The following is a 19,996-nucleotide window of genomic DNA, read 5'->3' as shown; positions in this document are numbered from 1 at the left end:
CAGCCATGGAAGGTGATGATCCACAGCCATGGAAGGTGATGATCCACAGCCATGGAAGGTGATGATCCTTTTTAAAAGTGTCACAGATCTCCTGAGCAGTGATGGTGCCTTTTGGCACTCAGAGCAGTGAGATGATGGCAGATGGTTGGACATTCTCCATGGCTGTCCTGTGAGATCTTTCCCCATTCCATGGGATCCCTCAGCAGTCAGGGACCTTCTCTGGGGGCAGAACTGCAGAGCCACCAGCCAGTGCCACACTTGTGTCCTTACAGCCTTGTCTCAGCCTCTCAGCTCAGAGTCCCATAAACCCCACCCTGGAGCTTTACCAGGAAGGTCAAACCAGGTCCTCAAGGATGTCACCCTCATGGGGACCCTTCCAGCAGCATGACCTCTCCTGGCACTGGTAAATCCTGTCGTGTTCCCTCCACAGCAGGATCCTCTGGAGGCATTCAAGGCTGGTCAGTTGTGGTGGGGCTTTATGGGATCAGGACCTTCCTCCCCCCCAGCCAGTGATGGGATTTTCCCTCTGCAGTCCCAGAATAGTTAACTGGATTGTGAATGGTTTATCACTTCTTTCACTGGGGTGTGTGGCTGGATTCACTTTGACACAAGCCCCTTTCTGAATTGCAAGTTGGCAACAATAAAAGGGAGAAGTCTTTAATTAGTTATCTGGCTAATTAACTTCTACAGCACTGCATAGCTTTGGCATCCAAATACTGCAATGCAAAACATTGCAAACATTCAAAGACTTCCCACCCCACCAGGAAGCTGCTGCCACTGGTGGTTGCGGGGGAAAAGCATCTCCCAGGCTTGGCCTGGAAATCCTCCCTGGGCTCCCTGCACATCCTCCTCTGCAGGGAGCTCACCTGCTCCTGCTGCTGTTCCAGTTAAAGACACAGAACATTCATGGCATGCCCGTGTTCTGGAATCCTTAAGGGTGGAAAAGATCTTTCAGATTGTCACTGACCCAGCAGTGCCACCATGTTCCCCACTACATCGTGTCCCCAAGTGCCACGTTGACCTGAACACTTCCAGGGATGGTGACTCCACCTCTTCCCTGGGCAGCCTGCTCCAATGTTTACACCCCTTCCAGTGAAGAAGTTTTCCTTAATATCTGATCTAAAACTCTCCTGGGAGCTGTTTCCTCTTGTCCTGTCCCTGGGAGAAGAGACTGAAACCACCTCACTGCACCCTCCTGTCAGGGACTTGTGGAGAGTGAGAAGGTGCCCCCTGAGCCTCCTTTTCTCCAGGCTGAGCCCTCCCAGCTCCCTCAGCCTCTCCTCATGCTCCAGCCCCTCCCCAGCTCCATTCCCTTCCCTGGACCCTCTGTCCCACACTGCACTCACTTTGCTAAAACCCATGCAAGACCGGGTTTATGTCCTGCTTGTGGGGGCTGTGCAGCCATCCCTGCTCCTCCTGCCAGCCAGGGCCAGCGTTCCAGCTCCCACTGTCCTGAACCAGGAGAGAAACCCCTCACAGTGAGGCGACACCAGATCCCCCAGGCAGGAGATGCTCCCACACTCGGGGTGCTGTGGGATGACCCCCAGGAGCACGGCTTGGCTCAGGGAGCACAAGAGGCTGCCGTGAAGCCTCTCTCTGTCGGGACATGCAGGGTCCCCAGCAGTTTTCCCACGCTGCTGGGGGAGGGGGGTTTCGGGAGGCTCGGTGCCCCGGGGCCGTTCCGTGGGGCTGGATCTGCTCCTTGTGGCCAAGCACGTGCTGTGCTCCCCTGGCTCTGCTCGAGTTTCGCCGGGGCTGCGTGTCCAGGCAGGCTCCCTGCCTGCTCCCAGCCCCGGTGGAAAGGCACTGCCAAGGGAAGGGACAGGTTTCAGGGGAAGAGAGAGAAGCAGCCTAACACAGGTGATCAGCTGGGGCTGGGTCTTTAGCAACTCCCTTGTTGGGGCTGGGTCTTCCACACATCCCAGGGAAAAGTCTGTCTGTGAGCAAGGCAGGATCCAAACTTGTCTCCTTTGTTGCAGTTTGGACTTTAGGTGAGACCTGTTGAACTGAACTGTTCAGTGGTAGAGAAGGATTCTGCTCATTGCAGAACTCAACCAGGAGCCCCCTGTGCCCTCTTCCTGTGCCAGTCGTTGTGGGATCTGGGAACCAGCTGAACTTCCAGAGGTGCTGCCTTTGCTCAAAAGTTGTGCCTTTAATGTTCCACAGACATCTCCAGGATTCCAGATTCCGTGTTTGCACACCTCAGATGGCACCCAAAAAGCTGCAGGTCCCAGCCAAGGTAAACTGGAGCCAGCTCAGAGCTGCAGCACCAGGAACTGCTGCTGCCAGGGGTGCAGGGCCCTCCCAGCATCCCAGAAGTGTGGCCCAAATACTGTCCCATAAATCCTGACCTACAGGGTCTAGGGGTCCTTACAGCATTCCCTGTATTCTCCTCACCTTTAGGAACTGTTAAATGTACAGACTCTTTCATCATGGCCAGCTCCAGCTCCTGTGCCCAGGCAAAGCCCCAGGTTCCTGTAAAAACCCTTCCCCAGAAGAGAAAATAAAGGAGATTAAATGATTCATAGCATTTGTATGGGGAACAAAATTTATGGGTTTGTTTTTGCTTTTGCTTTTCATTTTAAGTCTTTTCAGACTCAATTTAAAAAACAAACCAAGCCCATTCTCTTCCCTTCCTCCTGGTGACAGGTTGCCCAAATGCCTGTCTGGGTCAAGGGGACACTGCTATATTTTGTTTTACCATATGGCATCCCCCAGCTCTGCAGATTTTTTAACCTTTTAATTCTCAGTAGCATTTCATCCTTCGATAATCCCATCATTTCCCCAATGTTTGCTTTGTAAACCTTCCAAAATAATTCCCCTCAAGTCCAACCATCAGCAGCCTGTGTGTCAGGGCTGGTCCTGAGCAGGAAGAGGAAAAAAATTCCCCTGCTGAGCCACAGAAGATCGAGTGCCACATTCAAAGTCAGACCTAAGCCTCCAACCAAGATTTCCCAGGGGTAGAGAAGAAGACTGAGGCTCCCTGCAGCCAGGATGGGGCTGCTGGAGCTGCAGGAGGTGGCAGTGTCAGGCTGTCACTGGGATCTGTCTCCTGCCAGGGCGGGGCTGTTTCCAGTTCCTGGATGTCTTGGCTGCACAACTCATCCCACAGAGCCACAGGAGCCAGGGGAAGGAAGGCAGAGCTGGGTACAAGAACTGCCAGAGGTGTCCTCTTGGTGCCCTCTTGGGACAGGGGACAAAACCAAGGACTTTGTGTTGATTGAAAACTTTCCCCTAAGGTATGTTCAGTATGTTCTCCCCCAACATTACAAGAGAAAACTTTGGAGCTGAGTGAGGCCTCACTTTCAGTCTCAGAATATGTCTTTTTGTTTCATTTTGGGGCTAAGGGATATTTTCTCATGTTCATTCACCTGCTGCCCTTATGGATCAGAGGTTTGGTTTCCCATGGTGCCATCTGTACCAGGAATGCTCTGTTACAAGTTTTATTCTGTTTTTTTTTCTCCCTGGGCTCAGTCTCTGTCCCCAGCTCCCAGCCTGCAGCACATACAGCTCTGCCAGAGCAGCTCCTAGGTGGGCTGAGAGCAAAGGGAAGGAGCTGGGGTGACATTGCAGCACTCAGTGCTGCCTGTTGCTTCCAAAGGTTTCACAAAACCCAACCAGTGTGCCTTCCTCACACTGGATTTCCTGCAGTGCCCTTCCTCAGGGAGGGCAGATACCCATCACTGACTCAGGGAGGGTTGCAGGGTTTGCCCTCCTGTGCTGCATCACCTGCTGCACGCAGGGAGGGAGCAGGTGGAAAATGGGGGGAGTCCCCTGGGGATCCTGGGTGTCACAGAGCGAGGGGTGGGTGAGACATTGTGCCATGAATGACTGCCAAAGTCCTCCCAAAGCATTTCACAGCACCACAGAGTGACTCAGGGTGGAAAGGGCCACAGTGGGGCCAAGCAGGGCCATGCTAAAGCCCATTGCACAGGATTGTGTCCAGCTGGTTCGTGGATAAGAATATTTGAATATTGATGCTCCACAGGAGTACACCAGTGGGAGAACACGGGCACAGCTGGGTGATTTGCCCAAGGATGAAGGCTGTTACCAGTCCTCTGCAGCAGCACCATCCCTGCCTGCATCCTAAAGGCACCACAAGGCTCCACAGCAGGGTCCCAGGGCACTGATGGTACAACCGTGTGTCCTCCTGTCACCCAGGGGTCACAGTCCTGCTGCTGCCAGCACCAGATCCGGCCCCTCCCAGGGCCCCCCCAGCCAGAGGCAGAGGCTGGAGGGGCAGGAGAGCAGAACCTCGGGTGTGCTGTGCCCCCTGTGCCATGCGAGGATGCTGCGGGAATCACTCCAAGCTCAGCAGGAGTTTTTTGCGGATCCTGAAGTTTTCAGCCGGTGTGGCTTGGAGAAAAGCGCGTTTTGTTTGACAGGCAGCGACACCTCGTGGCATCGGCCACCCCGGAGCGGGTGGGGACAGCGGCACCTCGGCCCCTCCCGGGACAGCCCCTCCGGGGCCGCAGAGCGGAGCGGCTCTGCCAGAGAGGCCGGCGGAGCCCGGAGTCCAGCGCGGGACAGGATGGTGACGATGGTGATGTGATGGTGATGATGACGATGATGATAAGATTCCCCTCTTGTGAAGGCTTACTAAAAATCCCAGTCACTCCGGGGAGGAGCTGCCCGAGGGCTCTGAGCCAGAGCCGAACGAGTGGCCCTGGAACCGCTCCCGATCCTGTCCAGGCTGATGGGGAAGCACAAGAGCCGTGGCTTGATTGTGGCTCTGCAGTTCGGGTGCTGAAGGGGGATAGACCCTCCAGACCCTTCACTTTGCTGTTTTCCTTAGAAAGAATTACAATTCTTCTTTTCACAAGAAATAGAAAGTCCATAAAAATTAAATGAAATTGAACAGAGGTAGCAAAACAGCCATAGAAGCAGAAACCCGTGGTAAGAGGAAATGGAGATTTTTGGAGGAAATGGTGACTTTGTACCCAGAAGCTGACACTCCCAGGTTCCAGGGGTTCAGAGGGTTCTCAAGGGCAGTCTGCTGGGCTGGGAGAGTTTTCCACCCAGGGAAGACCCGAGAAAACCCCTTGGTCCAAGCTGCTGTAAGTCTGCTGTGAGGTGAATTCACGGATCCCTTCCTGCACTGATGGCTCAGGCCTGTGGTGGAAGGCAGGAGAGCTGAGGTGCCAAACAATCCCTGCTCCAGGGATTCCCCCCTTCTCCTGCAGTGGCACAGCCATTCCAAGCACACACCTGGGCACCCTGCACTTGGCAGTGTGGCAGAGATCCAGGTCCTTTCATGTGCCCACACTGGGAGGGGCAGAGCCCTGTCCTATCTCTGCACTTTACCCCCCCAGCTGTAAAGTGCAGTAATTCCCTAACTCCCAAAAAACACTGTGCTAACATAAACTAAGAGAAACTCTTTGATCTCCTGTAAACACCAGGCTAGCAGAGTCTCCCATCCCACTGTTTTTATTGCTGCTAGGTTATTAATAGCTCTCTCTTGCCCTGAAACTTCGAGTGCTATTAGTATTTCACAGCCACGCAGGTAAGTACCAAAGGCCAGAGTTTTACAGAGGTGTCTCACATGATGAGGCAGCTCTTCCCCTGTGCCAGGGCTCACGGTGCTGCACTGGAGGGCGCAGTGCTGCAAGCTTTACCTCTGCTGTCCCCCAAAGCCTCTCACACCTGCTCCTCTCCCAGGCACACGGGCAGGGCTGTACCAGGAAGCGAGGCAGGGCGCATGTGTGCAGCTCCTGGGCTCCTCAATCCTCTGGAATTCACACAGGAAACACAATGAGAATGGATCAAGGAAAAGCATTTATGACAAGGGGGAAGTTCTGCTCTGTCCTGTGTGGCTGGAGAGTGGCAGCCCTGATGGCTCTGTGTCTCCTGCAGCAGGCTCGAGGTATGTGCACACCTGAGTGTTCCTTTTCTTTTCATTATATGGCTTTGTTGGTAGGAGGAGAGAGAAATTCTGATCAGTTTAAATGGGAATTATTCACATAAAGTGGAATATTCCATGGTAAAGAAGCGACAATTTAAAATCTGTCTGTGGGAGGTGTCTTGTTGAGGGCTAGTGATGGACATGGTGAGCTACTGGAAAAAAAAGGGGCAGGAAAATACACAGGACAAACCTGCAGCTCTGAATTCCTGGTAGGATCTGCCCTTGGAGGACTGGGATTGAATGAGAGGTGGGGACAGCCGTGTCTGCCCTGTCCAGGGAGTCAGGCAGAGTTTGTGGGGTGTAAATCAGTGAAATGCAGTGAGAGCACGGGGGAAGCCACTTGAAATTACAAACCAGATTGTTCATACAAACGTGAGTCCTAGTTCTAAAAGCTGTTGAGATGAAGATGCTTTATGAGAGACAAGGAAAACATTGCATCACACCTGCTTCCAGAGCCAATTTCCAGCCTTTAAGGAAAGGCTCAGCCTCAGATATTGACACCTCCTCAGTGAGAACCAAGTGGTACTTCCTGTCCCCAAAGATACTTTTGAATCATTCACATAATTTTCCCTCTTGACCAGGTCATGTTCAACTTCTCCCTCCTCAAAATGTGACCCTGCTGTCCAAGGATTTTGCCATGATTTTGACCTGGGCTCCAGCAGAAGGCTCTCCCCCAGATGTGACCTACACTGTGAGGTATGAAAGGTAAGAGCTCCCAAACCATGTCTGATCAAAGGGGTGGCTCAGGGACAACTACTGGGCATCTCTCCTGATTAATGACTGTCCTAATCATCAGTGACCTCCCACCAAAACAGAACATGATCCAAACTCTGAGCACCACTTGCTCCCCGCCCTCCCAAACCCTTCCTTCTCTTGCTCTATAAATCCCAGCAGAATGTGTTTAATATTTTGGTGTGGTTGTTCCTTCCAGCCAGGATCGCCTGGACAAATGGAGGAAGGTTCCTGATTGCAGAAACATCCCCAGGTCCTTCTGCAATCTGACCTGTGCCCTCTCCAACCTCTACGTTAAGGTCCGGGCTCGGGTGAAGGCGGTTTGGGGCCGGTCCCAGTCGCCCTGGGTGAAATCCCAGTTCAAGGATTACTACTCAGATGGTGAGTGCCTGCCAGGTGACAGCCTGGATGGAAGGACATTCCCACAAACACACAGACCACACCCCACAGGTACCCAGGAGCTTTAGGGATGGCAGAGACTTGAGTGAGCAGGAGCAGTAACGGGCTGGGATCATTTGAGGATGAATTTTGTAGCAAGTGTCAGAATTTGTTCATCAGTGTCCCAGCTGAACAAAGTGGCTCCAAGCTCTCTGGGGTGTTTTAGATAAAGAGGTGTCCTTTGCCTCCCTCTTATCACAAGGTAACAGCTGTGGAAAGTGTCACTGCAGGAAGGTAAGAGCCAAGCCAGCCCCAGTCTCACAGCTGCTCCCTCCATTGCAGTGGAACTGGCTCCCCCCGTGCTGACCCTGAACGTCAGGGACAATTCCATCCATGTCAGTGCCTCCTTCCCTCTGCCCACCTGTGTGGAGAACCTCACCTGGAAGTATGACTTGAACCTCTGGGAAGCAGGATCTGAAGACAAGGTCAGTACAAGTGGCTTTTTCAGATGAAATGGAGGAACTGAAAGAGCTTCAAAGTTCTGGGCAGAGAGAGAGGGACTGGATCCAGGGCCTGGAGGAAATGAACCAGCCAAACCAGAGCTAAACCAAAGCCAGAGGCAAAAAGTAGAAGTGTGTGTATGCACCCTTATTTTTTTGGTAGTTCCCTATTTTTATCAGGAAGGGGAGGCTACACTACAGTCAGTCTAAAGGTCTGAGGTTTAAAACAACCAATCCAGGTGCCAGTGGCAGCATTCCCTGGCAGAGCAGAGCCCAGCAGAGCTGCAATTCCCACTTGGATCCATCAGCCCTGGGGAGATGCTCGACATGGGGTCACACAAGGGATCCATGGGCTATGGTGATACAGAAACACCACCCCAATAATGAAAGAATCACCTCTGCTTTGTCTCTCAACAGAAGAAATACGAGGGTTACTTCAGGAAGGACACAGTGATCATCAACACCACTGCCCTCAGAGGCAATTACTGCTTCAGTGCCAGGGCTCTCTACGAAAGCATCAACTTGAAGCACAGTGAATTCTCCCAGCCTGTGTGTGTGCTGTTAAACCACAAAGGTATGGCCCTTCTCAGGAAAGGATGTGGCAGACATCCAGTGGGGTGAGGGCAAGGCAAAGATTTCCACTAAAATCAGGTTTTCACCACAAAAAAAAAAAAAAGCTTCCTGTTAAAGGGACTGGTTGGATTTTCTGGTGAGTGGTTCCTGCTTTCTGCAGAAATAGTTTTGTTTATAAAAGCCTGAAATGTTTTCTGAAAACTCTGAATATTATATGTCAATGTAGAGCCCATAATTCCTATAAAAATACCACTCACAAGAGATTATTTCTGTCTTTTTCATCAGCACAGTGGAAGTTCCCACTTCTGGTTGTGATCCCTCTGTTTGTTCTCCTCATTTTTGTGGCCAGTCCCTTCATCTGCTGCCTGGTGAAACAGGAGGCCAAGCAAAGGAAGATGCCTCAGGTTTTGGTATGGCCCCAATTCTGAGGTCCCCTGCTGACCCAGAATCTTGCTGGTTTTCAGAGGGTAACTGGGGAGGAGTGGGGGGTTCTGCACTTCTCAGTTTTACCTTTCTAATTCCCATTTTTGAAGTAGCCTTTGTGACATCCAAACTTTTCTTTTAGAAGTGTCACAGGCTCACTGTTTCATTCCTTCTCCCTGGTAGGATTTCTCTCAATTCAAAGCTGCTGGACCAACCTTCCACTTGGAGCTCGGTGAAAAGGAATTCTGCAGTGGTGATCTGAGCTGCTCAGAGGAGCCAGTGCCTCAAAGGAGGACAAACAGAGCTCTAGGAGGACACCACCTGCCATGGATGGCTTCTTTCCCATCATCATCATCATTGTCATCATCGTGGTCAGAGGATGAGGAGGAGGAAGACAGCAGCACTTTGATCCCATGCTGTGAAATGCCTCAGTATGCAAAGAGACCTCTCAGCTCTCAGCCATCCCCAGCAGCTCCGGGGGAAAGCAGCCTGGATTCAGGATCTGGAGATCTCTCTGTGGCCAGTGCATCTGTGCTTGACCTCAGAGCCCTGGGTTTCACTCTCTTTGCAGAGGGGAAGGGTGAGGTGGACACCTCGGGGTCCCAGGCAAACGAGGAGCCCTCCCTTTACCTCTGCTCCTCTTTGGAAAGGATTTCCCTCCCTGCTGTGCCATTCCCAGTGGCCCCAGAGCAGGGGCAGGGTGATGGACACAGGGATGAGAGGCTGGGAATGAGCCCCCTTCACCCCCTGCTGGGGGGGATTGGTGCTGAACCCCACGAGCACAGGAAGGCTCCTCATTCCTCCAGGGGTTACCAGAAGTCCATCCTTGATCTGCAGCTCCAGATGGACTCGAGATCCCAGGCCAGAGAGGATCCCAGCAGGCAGCTGCTCATCCCCCTGTGGACACTGCAGGTGGCAGAGGATGAAGGCATTGCCAGTGACTGTGGCAGTGACAGCTTCACAGAAGGGACCCCTCCCGAGTCCACAGTGCTCAGTGATGCTTTTGGGATTTCAAATACAGAGGGAAAATGTGATCCAAAGTTGCAGTTCCCGGGCTATGAGCACTCACATTACTTGGGAAGGATCTAAAGTGCCCAGCAGGTCTGGGCAGTGCCTGGAAATCCTGGGGAGCTCCAGATACCCAAGCAAGGATCCTTGCACAAGGACAAAAACCTGATGTCTGGCCCATCGAGGCAATGGCTTTAGGAACACAAAAGTGCCTTTTATTGCTAAGTCACCTCTGTGCTGTCACTGTCCCTCTCATAAGGTGCTCAGCCAGGGGTGGGGAGGCAGGGACATCTCTGACAGATCACCCAGCAAACAGGCACTGCCTGGGGCTCACCTCAGACTTCAGAACAAGGGCCTGAAAATGCAGTGTTGTGCCTGCACATGGATTTGGAGCAGATTTTGAACTGCTTTGTGTCACTTTTGCTGCCCTCTAAGCACAGAGCTTGACTGGAAGTTCCTTACAGAGATATTCAGCAAGATCTGGTTTTTGTGGGATGAAAAGTTCTGCACCTCATCCTGCAGAAATCACCTTCTGTGTTCCAGCAGAGGGAACCGAAGCTTAAGTGTGCAGCATGTTTGTTTATTTATTTTTATTTTATATTTATTGAAGCTGAAATTCCTCCTGCTGTGCAGAATGTCTGAGAGCAATAATATTTTGATATAAATCTCCATGTGTACGTGGTTTTGTTTTCCAGAGTTTCAGAGGGGGACTGCAGCTCATCCTGAAAGAAAATTACCTTTAAAACAGGACCCCATCCTGGGCTGGAGTGGAATCCTGAGACTTCCCAGCCAGGTCACTTTGGTCACTACTGAACAAAGAATCACAGAATGGTTTGGTGGGAAGGGATCCTGAATTTTTTCCCACTGCACCCCTGCCATGGCAGGGACACCTCCCACTATGCCAGGTGGCTCCAAGCCTGTCCAGCCTGGCCTTGGGCACTGCCAGGGATCCAGGGGCAGCCCCAGCTGCTCTGGGCACCTGTGCCAGGGCCTGCCCACCCTCCCAGGGAAGGATTGCAGTCCAGTATCTAATCTAGTTCTCCCCTCTGACAGTTTACAGCCATCACCTTGTCCTGTCACTTCATGCCCTTGTAAAGGCTTTTGAAACTCCAGTTCAAAAGGAGCCTTTGTGTAAAGGGCTCACGGGAAAGCAAAGCAGTAAAAGAAAGAGGGAAACACTCCCCAGCCATTCTCTGCACTCAGAGAGAGGGCTCAGAGGAGGGGAGGGTGTTGATGGAGGGTATGAAAGCTGAAATCCTTTGAGAAGCAGGAAAAATGAAGTAAGGGGTGGTAGGAGGGAGTGGGAACTGCTTTGCAGGGAGATGCACTCATTGAGGTCCTGAACTGAAGTCCAAAGGAGAGGTGGGGGAAAGGATTCAGCAGCTGGAGTATTCCTTTGTCCTCTGCTAAGTGTCCTTAGGTACATCCTGCATTGTTATCCCTCCAGTTCATTTGGAAAGACACTGATGATCCAAACATAATCACCACCCAATTTCTTGTGCAATTCAGGAAAACCTCCCAGGCTTTGACTTACAGGAAGCTCCGAAGTTGAGTAACCTCTACAAAATGCTTTTGGCATGTGCCAGCTCTGCAAACACAGCCTGGGATCAGTTCTTGTCTTGTCCAGGGGGCTGAGGGGAAGGCTGCAGGCCAGGTCAGCTGCACAGGGGGTGGCAGCATCCAGCTTTTCATTTCCTTTCAGCTGGGCTTGAGAGCTGTTTTCCTCTGCAGAAGGGTCAGTCATGGCCAGAGCACAGTGCTCCTCTCCCACAGCAGCTGCTCCAGGTGTTATCACAGCATCAGGGAATCATTTCCTTAGGAAAACACCTTGGGGATCATCGAGTCCACCTGGGAACCCACCCTGTCCCCAGGGCCACATCCACACATGGAGGGTTCATGCCCAGCACTCACCAGGTTTGCTGCAGTTCTCACACACTGTGAGGAAATCAAAAGTTTGAGAGAGTTTGGAAGATAAAACCTTAATTTTAAACTTCAAAGTTGAGTTTTGGGCATCTTCAGGTCCCCAAAGATTCAGAGAGGTGTTTCCTGGGCTATTCTAAAGGAGACACCTTGCTAGAAATAAGGGCAGAGGTAAAGTTTGAAGCTCTATTCTCAGAACTGAAGGCTCAGGTGCACACCAAGGTGCCCCAGCTCTGCCCCATCACCCAGCAGGAGCGTGAGGCAGTGATGTGAGGGAAGGGAAAATAGAAATACTTTTATCAGGCTGTTCAGGAAACACCCTAACAAACAGTTGTACTTAATTAGACACTGGTGGATAGGTGTGTCTGGTTTAGCAAACCTGAGGCCTCTGCCTTTGTCCAGGTGAGCTGAGAAAGATAAAATGCCAGTGATGCACCATGGCAGGGCTGGAAGCACAGAGCCCTTCCACAGCCAAGCAGGGCAGGGAACAGAAACAGCATCAGAAACAGGAAATCCACGGATGAGGAGGGAAGCAGAAGGGGTTTGTGAATTCTATCACATGTTTGGCTGCAAGGATAGAGCAGTGAAATCAACATTCAGAAGCACACAGGGTTTGCATTTTGAAAACATAACAACACCCTAAAAGCTGCACACTATGAAAAAGGGACTGTATCCCTTTCTTCCTGTCCATACCAACTCCCAGTTCTTATCAGGTGGATTCAGTAACAGAACTTTACACTGTAAACAGCCACAAAAATAAACATTGTAGGTGCACAATAGTCCCTGCAAAAAGCTGTGGGACAGCAGGTGCTCCTCCTGTGGAAAGGCCACCACTCTTCTACCTCTTGCCCACATCAGGTGAAAGAACCCCAGTGCTTTGGCTGACTTTCATTGTAAGAAGATGTTCAGAAGTATTTTTGGAGGAAATAGGTATTGAACCAACCAGGTGCACAGCTCCAAGTTTTAATGTCTGGAGTTGTAACAAGCTCAAGTTACTCGACCAGAAAAGCAAACCTCAAACCCCAGGAAGCTCAGGGAGGGCTTTCAGGCAGGAAGCTCTCAGCAAAAAGTTATTTGGCTCTTTTTCAGGAGCTGGGGATTTTCTCAGCCTCTGGCTCGTGCACCTTTGTACAGTCAGGTGTGCACTGGAGGAAGAGGTGCTCCTGCTGTCGCTCTGCAGTGTCACACATGCGCAGGGCTCCGGGCAGCCCAGAGCCCAGGGAAGGCAGGACAGGAGCTCTGCTTTGCTCTGTTACTGAGCAACAAATCCAACCTGGCCTGGCAAGAAAGAATTCAGCCAAAAGGTGATTCACCTGCACACAGGAGCAGCTGCCTGCTCTCACAGCCCAGCCTGCAGAGTCATTCATGAAGGGATTTCTGATCGTCCTGGCTGCAGTTTCAGTGCTGGGTAAGTCCTGAGCTCTGCTCTGCTCTCGCTGACTGTGGGATTCTGTTTGATCTTGGAGCCTGCACTTCACTCCTGTTTCCTGAATTATCACCTAGAGAATGAGCTGGTGTCGGAGTTCTTTCCAGAGTTCTCTCTCCTTGTAGTAACTCCCATGTGTGGCTGGTAGGCTCGGCACTTGAAGGGATTAGTAGGGAGAGGGAAAGATTCCTTCACATCAAAGGGTTTGTCTCTGTGCTGGGACCCAAATCCTACAGCAGGGAAGGATGTTCATTGGTATCAGGGGGCTTTGGGTCAGTCTCCCTGTGCTATCAGCAAAGGCACAAATGAATACAAGAACAGTCCTGATTTTAAAGGAGGTACAAACAAATAATGGAATCTTAAAATGAGGGAGTCATTGTAGAGTGGTTGGGTTGGAAGGGACTTAAAGCTCATCTCATCCCACCCCTGCCATGGCAGGGACACCTACCACTGTCCCAGGGTGCTCCAAGCCTGTCCAGCCTGGCCTTGGACACTTCCAGGGATGGGGCAGCCACAGCTTCTCTGGGCACCCCATGCCAGGACCTCCCCACCCTCCCAGGGAACAATTTCTCTCTGATATCTAATCTAGATCTACCCTCTAAAAGCCATTTAATCCTACTCCAGATGTGACAAGCTCACTGCTGGGTGAATGAAGGATAAACCTGCTCTTTCCAGACCCCAGCTTTTCAGCATTCAGCCGTGTCATTCATCTGCTGTGTCTGGCCCCTCACCCTGTGAAACTCCTCAGCCCAAGGGACTCTCACACTGGGAAATATCCTGGTTTTCCCCTGCCCACACTTGACTGTGCTTGTGTTTTGCTGCTTTGCATAACAGTGTTCTAGCATGGATAAATGTGGGAAGACAGATTTCCCACTCCTGATAAGACTGGGGTATTTGTGACTCAGTTTTCAGGGAGTTCAGACAGGGAATCTCACTCCTTCAGACCCACACTGCTGTTCCTGCCGAGCCTGGGATGAGCAGAGGCAAATGTGGAGCTGCAGATGAAATCAGGACACATCTGGAGCAGCCAGCAGCCCATTTCTGCACTATTTCCCTGCCCAAGGGGATCTGTGCCCTTCTGCCTAACCCTCCTCCATTCAGCCAGCAGATTGAACTGCTCAGTTCTGGTCCATGGGGGAAAGCCTGGAGCGAGGATCCAGCTGGGATTTAGTCTCTGTTCAAGGTGATCTTGTCCAAGGCAGCCCCATCCCCGTGCTCACTTTGCCCATCTGTGCTATTTTCATTTGCTCACTTTTTCACCAGGGCTCTCATGGTTCACTGCAGGCTGAAGCACCCTCACATGCCCAGGTGTTTATGAGTGCCACAAACCCAGAGCTGAATAACATCCAAATGATTTACCTTTGAGGGCCTGCCTATAATCTGAATTCAGAGTTTATAAATCCTTTAGTTAGAAACCCTTGTGGATCAGCCTTGGGAAAATTTTGCTCCGTGTTTTCTCATGGTAAGAGAGACACAAAATCCTCGAGGGCTTTTCTGCAGCAGCTCAGAGCCAGTTTGCTGCATGAGGGCCATGGTGGGGTCCTGCTGTCCAGGGACATGTTTGCAGGGACAGGTGACATTCCTGACCCCAAAGGAAGAGCAGCAGGGCTCAGAAAACAGGGAGCTGGGCTGAGCTGTTTGCTGTCACCCTGACACACCCAGGCCAGAGTCCAGACACTGGGTGTCACTCTGTACAGGCACTTTCCATCCAATAAAACATGGAGCACGAGAGGAGAACGGAGCCACATCCTCAGCTGAGCTCTGCATGCCACTTCCTTGAGCAGGGGCAGAAAGCAGAGACATTCACAGACCTGACTCTGGGCTTGAAAACAGGTTCTTGGTCTTATTTTACCACCCATGTAAAGGCTCTTAAAGAAACCCGACTAGAAATTCAAGGATTCTCTTTCTGATTTGAGTTTTTGAGGCTTTTTTGTAAAAATTCCTGATTTCTTTGGGATGAGTCAGTTGTCTGCAAGAGTGTGATGTGAACACAGTTTGAAGCCTTGTTCTGCTCAAGCTCCTTCTTTTCAGCCCAGCTTTAGCAAAACACCACAGGATCCATTTTCACCTGAGGGCTGAGATGTCAGAAGATGCTTTTTAATACCAGTTTCTCTGCTCCTTCAGGTGTTGTGACTACAGAGAGATCGTCATGTCTGAAACGTGCAGCATTTTCTTCCACAAACTTTGAGAACATTCTGACTTGGGAAACAGAGGAGGATATTCCCCCTGGCACTGTGTTTGATGTCCAGTACAAACAGTATGTGAAGTTTGCTTCTTTTGGGCTGTTCTTAGGGGTCTCAGAAAGAGAAGGGCCAAGAGAGAAAAGTTGATTCTGCTGTTTCTCCTGCCTGTATTATGGTTCATATAATGGTTCATACAATCCTATGAATATTTAGGATTATTCAAAGTGGGAGATGATGCTCATTTAAGTAAATATTTTACATCTTGGGTTGCTTTGCTCCATTACTGAGCTACTCTTGCCTTCAGCAACTTCCTTCTCTCTATTCCATTTTCCTCCATTCCTGTCCAACCAAACGACCCCAAATCCTTGTTTTGTCCTCAGGTATGGAGAGAAATCCTGGCTCACCAAGCACGAGTGCCAGAGCATCACGCAGCTCTTCTGCAACCTCAGCAGGGAGACAGAGAACTTCATGGAGCATTTCTACGGGCGGGTGCGGGCGCGGGGCTGCTCCTCCAGCTGGGTGCGCTCCGAGCGCTTCGAGCCCCGCAAGGAGAGTAGGTACCAGAGCAGCCCCAGAGCAGCCCAGCTCCTGCTCCTGCAGGGCAGCATTTCCCCACAGTTCAGCCTTGCAAGGCTCTGTGTTGCTGGGGGGGAGTGAAGCCTTGGAGGTTTGGTGTTTTGGGCAAGGAGGTGAATGAGAAATGGGCAGGGTCTCAGCTGAGAGCTGAGCTGAAGTGGGGTCAGAGAAAGGAAAAGCCTGGTGTGATGGGAGGGAGAGCTGCTGGTGAGAGGAACAGAGAAATGAGTAAGGAACATGATGGGCAACCTGAGGACAGGGGATTCCAGCAGCTGTGAAACGGGAACACTGGGATAAGCATCCATTCCAGTGGATATCTGGTGTCCCAACCCCGAAGCCCTACTGCAGACACAATGCACAACCCCCACCTTTGGGGCCTTATTGGCTCTGTGGCTAAAACTTCCCACTGACAAATCACCAAGAATAATTCAAGGTGGCATCAGCAGCCAATGGTTGTGAAGAGCCTCCAGACCTTGGCACCAAATAAGCTGTGAGAGCTTGGATTAAAGCTCTTTGCAGTGCTGGGTGTAGTGTCTGCCTGTCACAGAGATCAGTGCAGGCACAAAGCTCTGTAAATCTGGTGTAGGATGGCACTGGGATGTGGGCAGCTGTTACCTGTGGTGGGATTTCAGCCCTCACACACACATGAAGGAGGACATCCTGCACAGGGACAGGGAACATGGAGCTGCAAAAGCCTGGGATGAGAATTCCTGGGGACAAACACTGTGAAGGTGCAGAACCCCACACCACCTCTGTCTGCAGTGGCCTGACTCCTGCCACGCTCATACAGCTCAGACACCTTTTCTACAAACAGAAGTGACATTTCAGTGAGTCTGGGGAGTGTTTACCATCAGATGATGCTGACACAGCTGACAGTGCCTGTTGTGCCTTTCCCAGCCATCATAGGGGCCCCCCAGGTGGAACACGTCCCCCACGTCCGCTCCATCAAGTTCCTGGTCCGGCCCCCCCTGACGCCGCTGCGGGGGGAGGACGAGCAGCAGCTCACTGTGGAGGACATTTACAGCAAATTTGGGGCTGTGGATTATCACCTGACAATATTCAACCAGAGGACACAGCAGCAGGTAAAGCACAACCTCGGGCACTGGGATGCTGTCAATCCCATTTCACAGGATGGGGGAGTTTTCTGATTTACAAGGGAAAGTCTTGGAGTCTTCAACTCTCAGGACAACAGGAACTTTAGGCTTTCTTCTTAAATTCTGGGAAAAAAGGACTTTCTAAGAGTACTGTATAAGTAGCAAAAAGTAAAACCATTGGTGACTAAAAATTACTTAAGTAGTTCAAGTCTTAAGAAACTGAAATGCAGAATAAAATACAGAAATAATGGAAAACAAAATCATGTAAATAAGATTCAGAAAAAATCAGAGTTCCATATATACAGAATAATTTGAACCCTGTAAGACCTCATTAGTAAATAATATTTCATGCTGAATTTTGCAATCTGAATTGAAGAAATTTTCATCTTGCCCAAATTCAGATTTTACCTTTCTTTTCAACAGTGGACAAAGAATGAGCACAACAAAGAATTTGAAGTTTCCAACTTGGACCCAGACACTGAATACAACGGGACAGTTTATATCTGTCTGCTCCAGAGAAGGAGCAAACCTCAGGTGTTTTGGGTCAAAACACTGGCAGGTGAGGCTGTTCACTCCTGGAAGTTGGAAAGTCCAGCTGGGATACTGGATACACAAAATGCATTGATTTTAGCATGGAATGTTTTAATAATTTAAAAATTCATTCCTATGAGATGAACCTGTGACATCACCTAGCTAATTGTGACATTTTTCTAATCCAGCTCTTTTTCCACTTGTTCTTTCCCCAGACAAGACATGGATTCTCTACTGTCTGGTGGCCCTGGCCTTCTGTGCTGGGCTGGTTTTTGCTGCCACTGCTTATGTGACCTACAAATACATCAAACAGCGCAGTGCCCAGCCCAGGGCCCTGGTGAGTGCCCTCAGCCACTGCAGCTCAGCTTGCAAATCACAGAATCCCCCCTGCCTGGGGCTGGAAAGGTCCTTTAGTCCATGCCCTGTATGGGGTTCACACCTGCCACTGTCCCAGGCTGCTCCCAGCCCCAGTGTCCAGCCTGGCTGGGGATGCCACAGCTGCTCTGTGCCAGGGCCCCAGCACTCTCTGAGTAAAGCATTTCTCCCCAGTATCCAATCTAAACCCACCCTCCTTCATTTCAAGGGTTAAGGAGCTTGGTCTAGGCAATCACTGCAGATTACTGATATTTTCAAGTGCTCAGAACCTGCCCCAAACTGAGCCCCTTGGGTTAGGCAGCTAAATCTGAGGCATCCTAAATCCCCAGTTCCCCTTGAAACCCAAGGATTCTCACCTATCCCTCATCTCCCACAGCAGGAATTGGGTTTCATGCTAACGAGCTCAAGGATCTTTATGCTATTTCCATGCTGCAGGGCTTAGGCCAAATCTTGCAAAAGTGAAAGCAGGAGATTGTCTTTCTGCTTGATATTTCAAGACTGCTCAGTTAATACACACTGAGAAACATCTGTATCCCTGTGAATGGTCATTCTCCAGGAGAAAAAGAAAAGCAGAGCTCTTTTGTCAGCAGAGCAGATCCCTCGTGGTTGTTACTGGCTTTTACTGACACTTCTCCAAAGAAAATGCTAGAGTAACTAAAGCAAACCTTCAAGGTCACAGCTTCCTGGTAATAACTTGTACTCTTTTATCTTCTCCACCAGGACTTCAGAGGGATTCCATCGTTCCAGCCTCTCACACTGACAGTGGAGCACATCATAAAGCCCCTCAGCTTTTCCAAACCTTCCCCTTTCATCCCTGAAGTGCAGCTGGCCCAGATGAGCCAACATTTGGACTGGTCCCTGGAGCCACCACGGCCTTCCTGTCCCTACCAGCAGCAGGTGGATGTTGCAGCATTGCAGCTGCCCCCTCAGCCCTGCCAGGTGGAAATGCCAGCTCCCATCACTGCTTACACTCCTCAGGGAGCTGAGCAGAGCATTGCTGCTGCCCCAGGCAGCTCCAGCCTGGCCATGACCTACGGGCTGTGCGTGGAGGGCACGGACGGGAGCTCACAGCCCAAGCAAAGGCTGAAGGAATCTTCTCCAGATCGTTCTGAGGATGGAGAGCTCCAAACCCATGGGCTGGGAAAGAGCTGCAGCCACTGGGATTACAAAGAGCAGCAACCAAAGGAGGCCCTGTGGAAAAGCAGGGACAGACTGGAGTCGGTTGTGATCCAGGGGAGCCCTGGGCAGACCCAGCTGCTGCTGCAGAGTGAGGGGCTGGAGGATCCAGAGCGTGTGTCCCAGCTGTCCCTGTCCTTGCTGGAACAGGGAGGATGCTACAGACAGCAGGCAGCCCTGTCCCTGCTGCTGCCTGCAGGGAAAGCTGCCCCAGACTATGTTGCAGAGGAGGAGCTGCTGGCACCTCTGCTGCTCTCGGTGCGGACTGGGAGTGACCTCCCTGGAGAGAGCCACGGGGAGCAGTGGGTGCTGCCAGAGCCATTCCCACCCCCTGCAGGCACCGTGCAGCTCCCAGAGACTGCAGCCATGCAAGTGTTCCCAGCAGCAAAGGGGCTGGGCTGCACAGAGCTCAGCGTGTCCCCAGCCAGCAGCCCAGGCAGGGACAGGGGCACTCCTCTCACCATGCTCTTCAAAGATTTGGACTTGAAAGTGCAGTGGGATGAAGAGAGCACAGAATTTTACTAGGATGACTTAATGGTATTTAAATGCAGATGATGTTTTCTTGTATGAACCAGAAGCAATGTAAAAGCACAGCTGATCCTGGCTGTATTAGAGCTCAGGGCTGTCACACTGTGCCACTGGGGAGTTTGGTGCCTTTACTGACAGAACTGCTCCTTGTTACACTGCCACACTGAATCTTTGCCCTTCAACAACAGCTCTTTATTTCTAGCACATTCTCAAATTTATCATGAACTGGATTCCTTTAAAAGATCACTGAAGATTCAGTTTCCAATCCCAGATTCAGTTTACTGAAAATTTAGCAAAATTCACAAACTGAATGTGCTCTTTACCAACACCTAAGATAGAGGGCTAAGATGCAACTCCCTTTGAAGAAATTCAGGTATGCAAACCTAGAAGTATTTAATGTACCACGGTACAGTAAAAGAAGTAAATAGTTACTGGTGTTCTACCCTTGGATAAATGACTTGGAAAAGAACATTCCAGTTTCCTGAAATGGACTTTGCCTTCAAAGGAGTGATTGAAAGTGGGTAACAGCTCCTGATGCAGCAGTTTTGTGAAATGTGTCCCTGTCCCCTGTGGTTTTTAATACTTGTACAAAGATAAAGCCTTTTTTAATACCTGTACAAAGATAAAGCCTTTTTCATCTCAGCAACAGATTAATGCAGCCTTGGCCTAGT

The 19,996-nt window shown here is 50.8% G+C and overlaps 2 protein-coding genes and 1 long non-coding RNA gene across 6 annotated transcripts; 2 read left to right on the top strand and 1 right to left on the bottom strand.

Annotated features, from left to right (window-relative positions):
* Nucleotides 1–641: 641 nt before the first annotated feature.
* LOC132338864 (uncharacterized) lies at nucleotides 642–7,663 on the bottom strand. Its single transcript, XR_009489553.1, has 2 exons — nucleotides 7,452–7,663; nucleotides 642–5,112 (listed from the first exon to the last, which is right to left on the bottom strand). It is a non-coding gene; the product is annotated as an uncharacterized LOC132338864 (long non-coding RNA).
* IFNLR1 (interferon lambda receptor 1) lies at nucleotides 5,609–10,181 on the top strand. 3 transcript variants are annotated; one of them, XM_059868789.1, is made up of 8 exons: nucleotides 5,610–5,863; nucleotides 6,484–6,607; nucleotides 6,834–7,015; nucleotides 7,355–7,497; nucleotides 7,930–8,086; nucleotides 8,371–8,495; nucleotides 8,692–8,939; nucleotides 9,315–10,181. In XM_059868789.1, the coding sequence occupies exons 1-8, from the start codon at nucleotides 5,752–5,754 to the stop codon at nucleotides 9,595–9,597; spliced, it is 1,374 nt and encodes a 457-aa protein (XP_059724772.1). In that variant the 5' UTR covers nucleotides 5,610–5,751; the 3' UTR covers nucleotides 9,598–10,181. The 3 variants fall into 3 exon arrangements, with proteins under 3 accessions (XP_059724769.1, XP_059724768.1, XP_059724772.1); XM_059868786.1 differs by having other exon boundaries at nucleotides 5,609–5,863; nucleotides 6,484–6,598; nucleotides 8,692–10,181; XM_059868785.1 differs by having other exon boundaries at nucleotides 5,609–5,863; nucleotides 8,692–10,181.
* A 2,372-nt stretch (nucleotides 10,182–12,553) lies between these two features.
* On the top strand, nucleotides 12,554–19,952 carry IL22RA1 (interleukin 22 receptor subunit alpha 1). 2 transcript variants are annotated; one of them, XM_059868543.1, is made up of 7 exons: nucleotides 12,554–12,844; nucleotides 14,987–15,119; nucleotides 15,426–15,602; nucleotides 16,519–16,703; nucleotides 17,139–17,274; nucleotides 17,462–17,583; nucleotides 18,342–19,952. In XM_059868543.1, exons 2-7 carry the CDS (start codon nucleotides 15,104–15,106, stop codon nucleotides 19,320–19,322), a joined length of 1,617 nt encoding a protein of 538 aa, XP_059724526.1. In that variant the 5' UTR covers nucleotides 12,554–12,844; nucleotides 14,987–15,103; the 3' UTR covers nucleotides 19,323–19,952. The 2 variants fall into 2 exon arrangements, with proteins under 2 accessions (XP_059724526.1, XP_059724525.1); XM_059868542.1 differs by having other exon boundaries at nucleotides 12,556–12,844; nucleotides 15,426–15,598.
* The last annotated feature ends 44 nt before the right edge of the window (nucleotides 19,953–19,996 follow it).

The sequence above is a fragment of the Haemorhous mexicanus genome, chromosome 27, assembly GCF_027477595.1.
Source record: "Haemorhous mexicanus isolate bHaeMex1 chromosome 27, bHaeMex1.pri, whole genome shotgun sequence".
NCBI lineage: Eukaryota > Metazoa > Chordata > Aves > Passeriformes > Fringillidae > Haemorhous > Haemorhous mexicanus.
Note: the sequence above shows the minus strand (reverse complement) of the source record. Positions and strands in the feature narration are given on the sequence as shown.

What these genes read in the sequence shown, in the direction of transcription:
- IFNLR1 (XM_059868785.1), top strand. Translation starts at nt 5,752, where the DNA reads ATGAGAATGGATCAAGGAAAAGCATTTATGACAAGGGGGAAGTTCTGC. An exon ending in TACACTGTGAGGTATGAAAG is followed by an intron (nt 6,608 to 6,833) that starts GTAAGAGCTCCC and finishes TGTTCCTTCCAG; the next exon opens with CCAGGATCGCCTGGACAAAT. An exon ending in TGTGCTGTTAAACCACAAAG is followed by an intron (nt 8,087 to 8,370) that starts GTATGGCCCTTC and finishes CTTTTTCATCAG; the next exon opens with CACAGTGGAAGTTCCCACTT.
- IL22RA1 (XM_059868542.1), top strand. Translation starts at nt 12,802, where the DNA reads ATGAAGGGATTTCTGATCGTCCTGGCTGCAGTTTCAGTGCTGG. An exon ending in ACCAGAGGACACAGCAGCAG is followed by an intron (nt 16,704 to 17,138) that starts GTAAAGCACAAC and finishes TCTTTTCAACAG; the next exon opens with TGGACAAAGAATGAGCACAA. An exon ending in GTGCCCAGCCCAGGGCCCTG is followed by an intron (nt 17,584 to 18,341) that starts GTGAGTGCCCTC and finishes CTTCTCCACCAG; the next exon opens with GACTTCAGAGGGATTCCATC.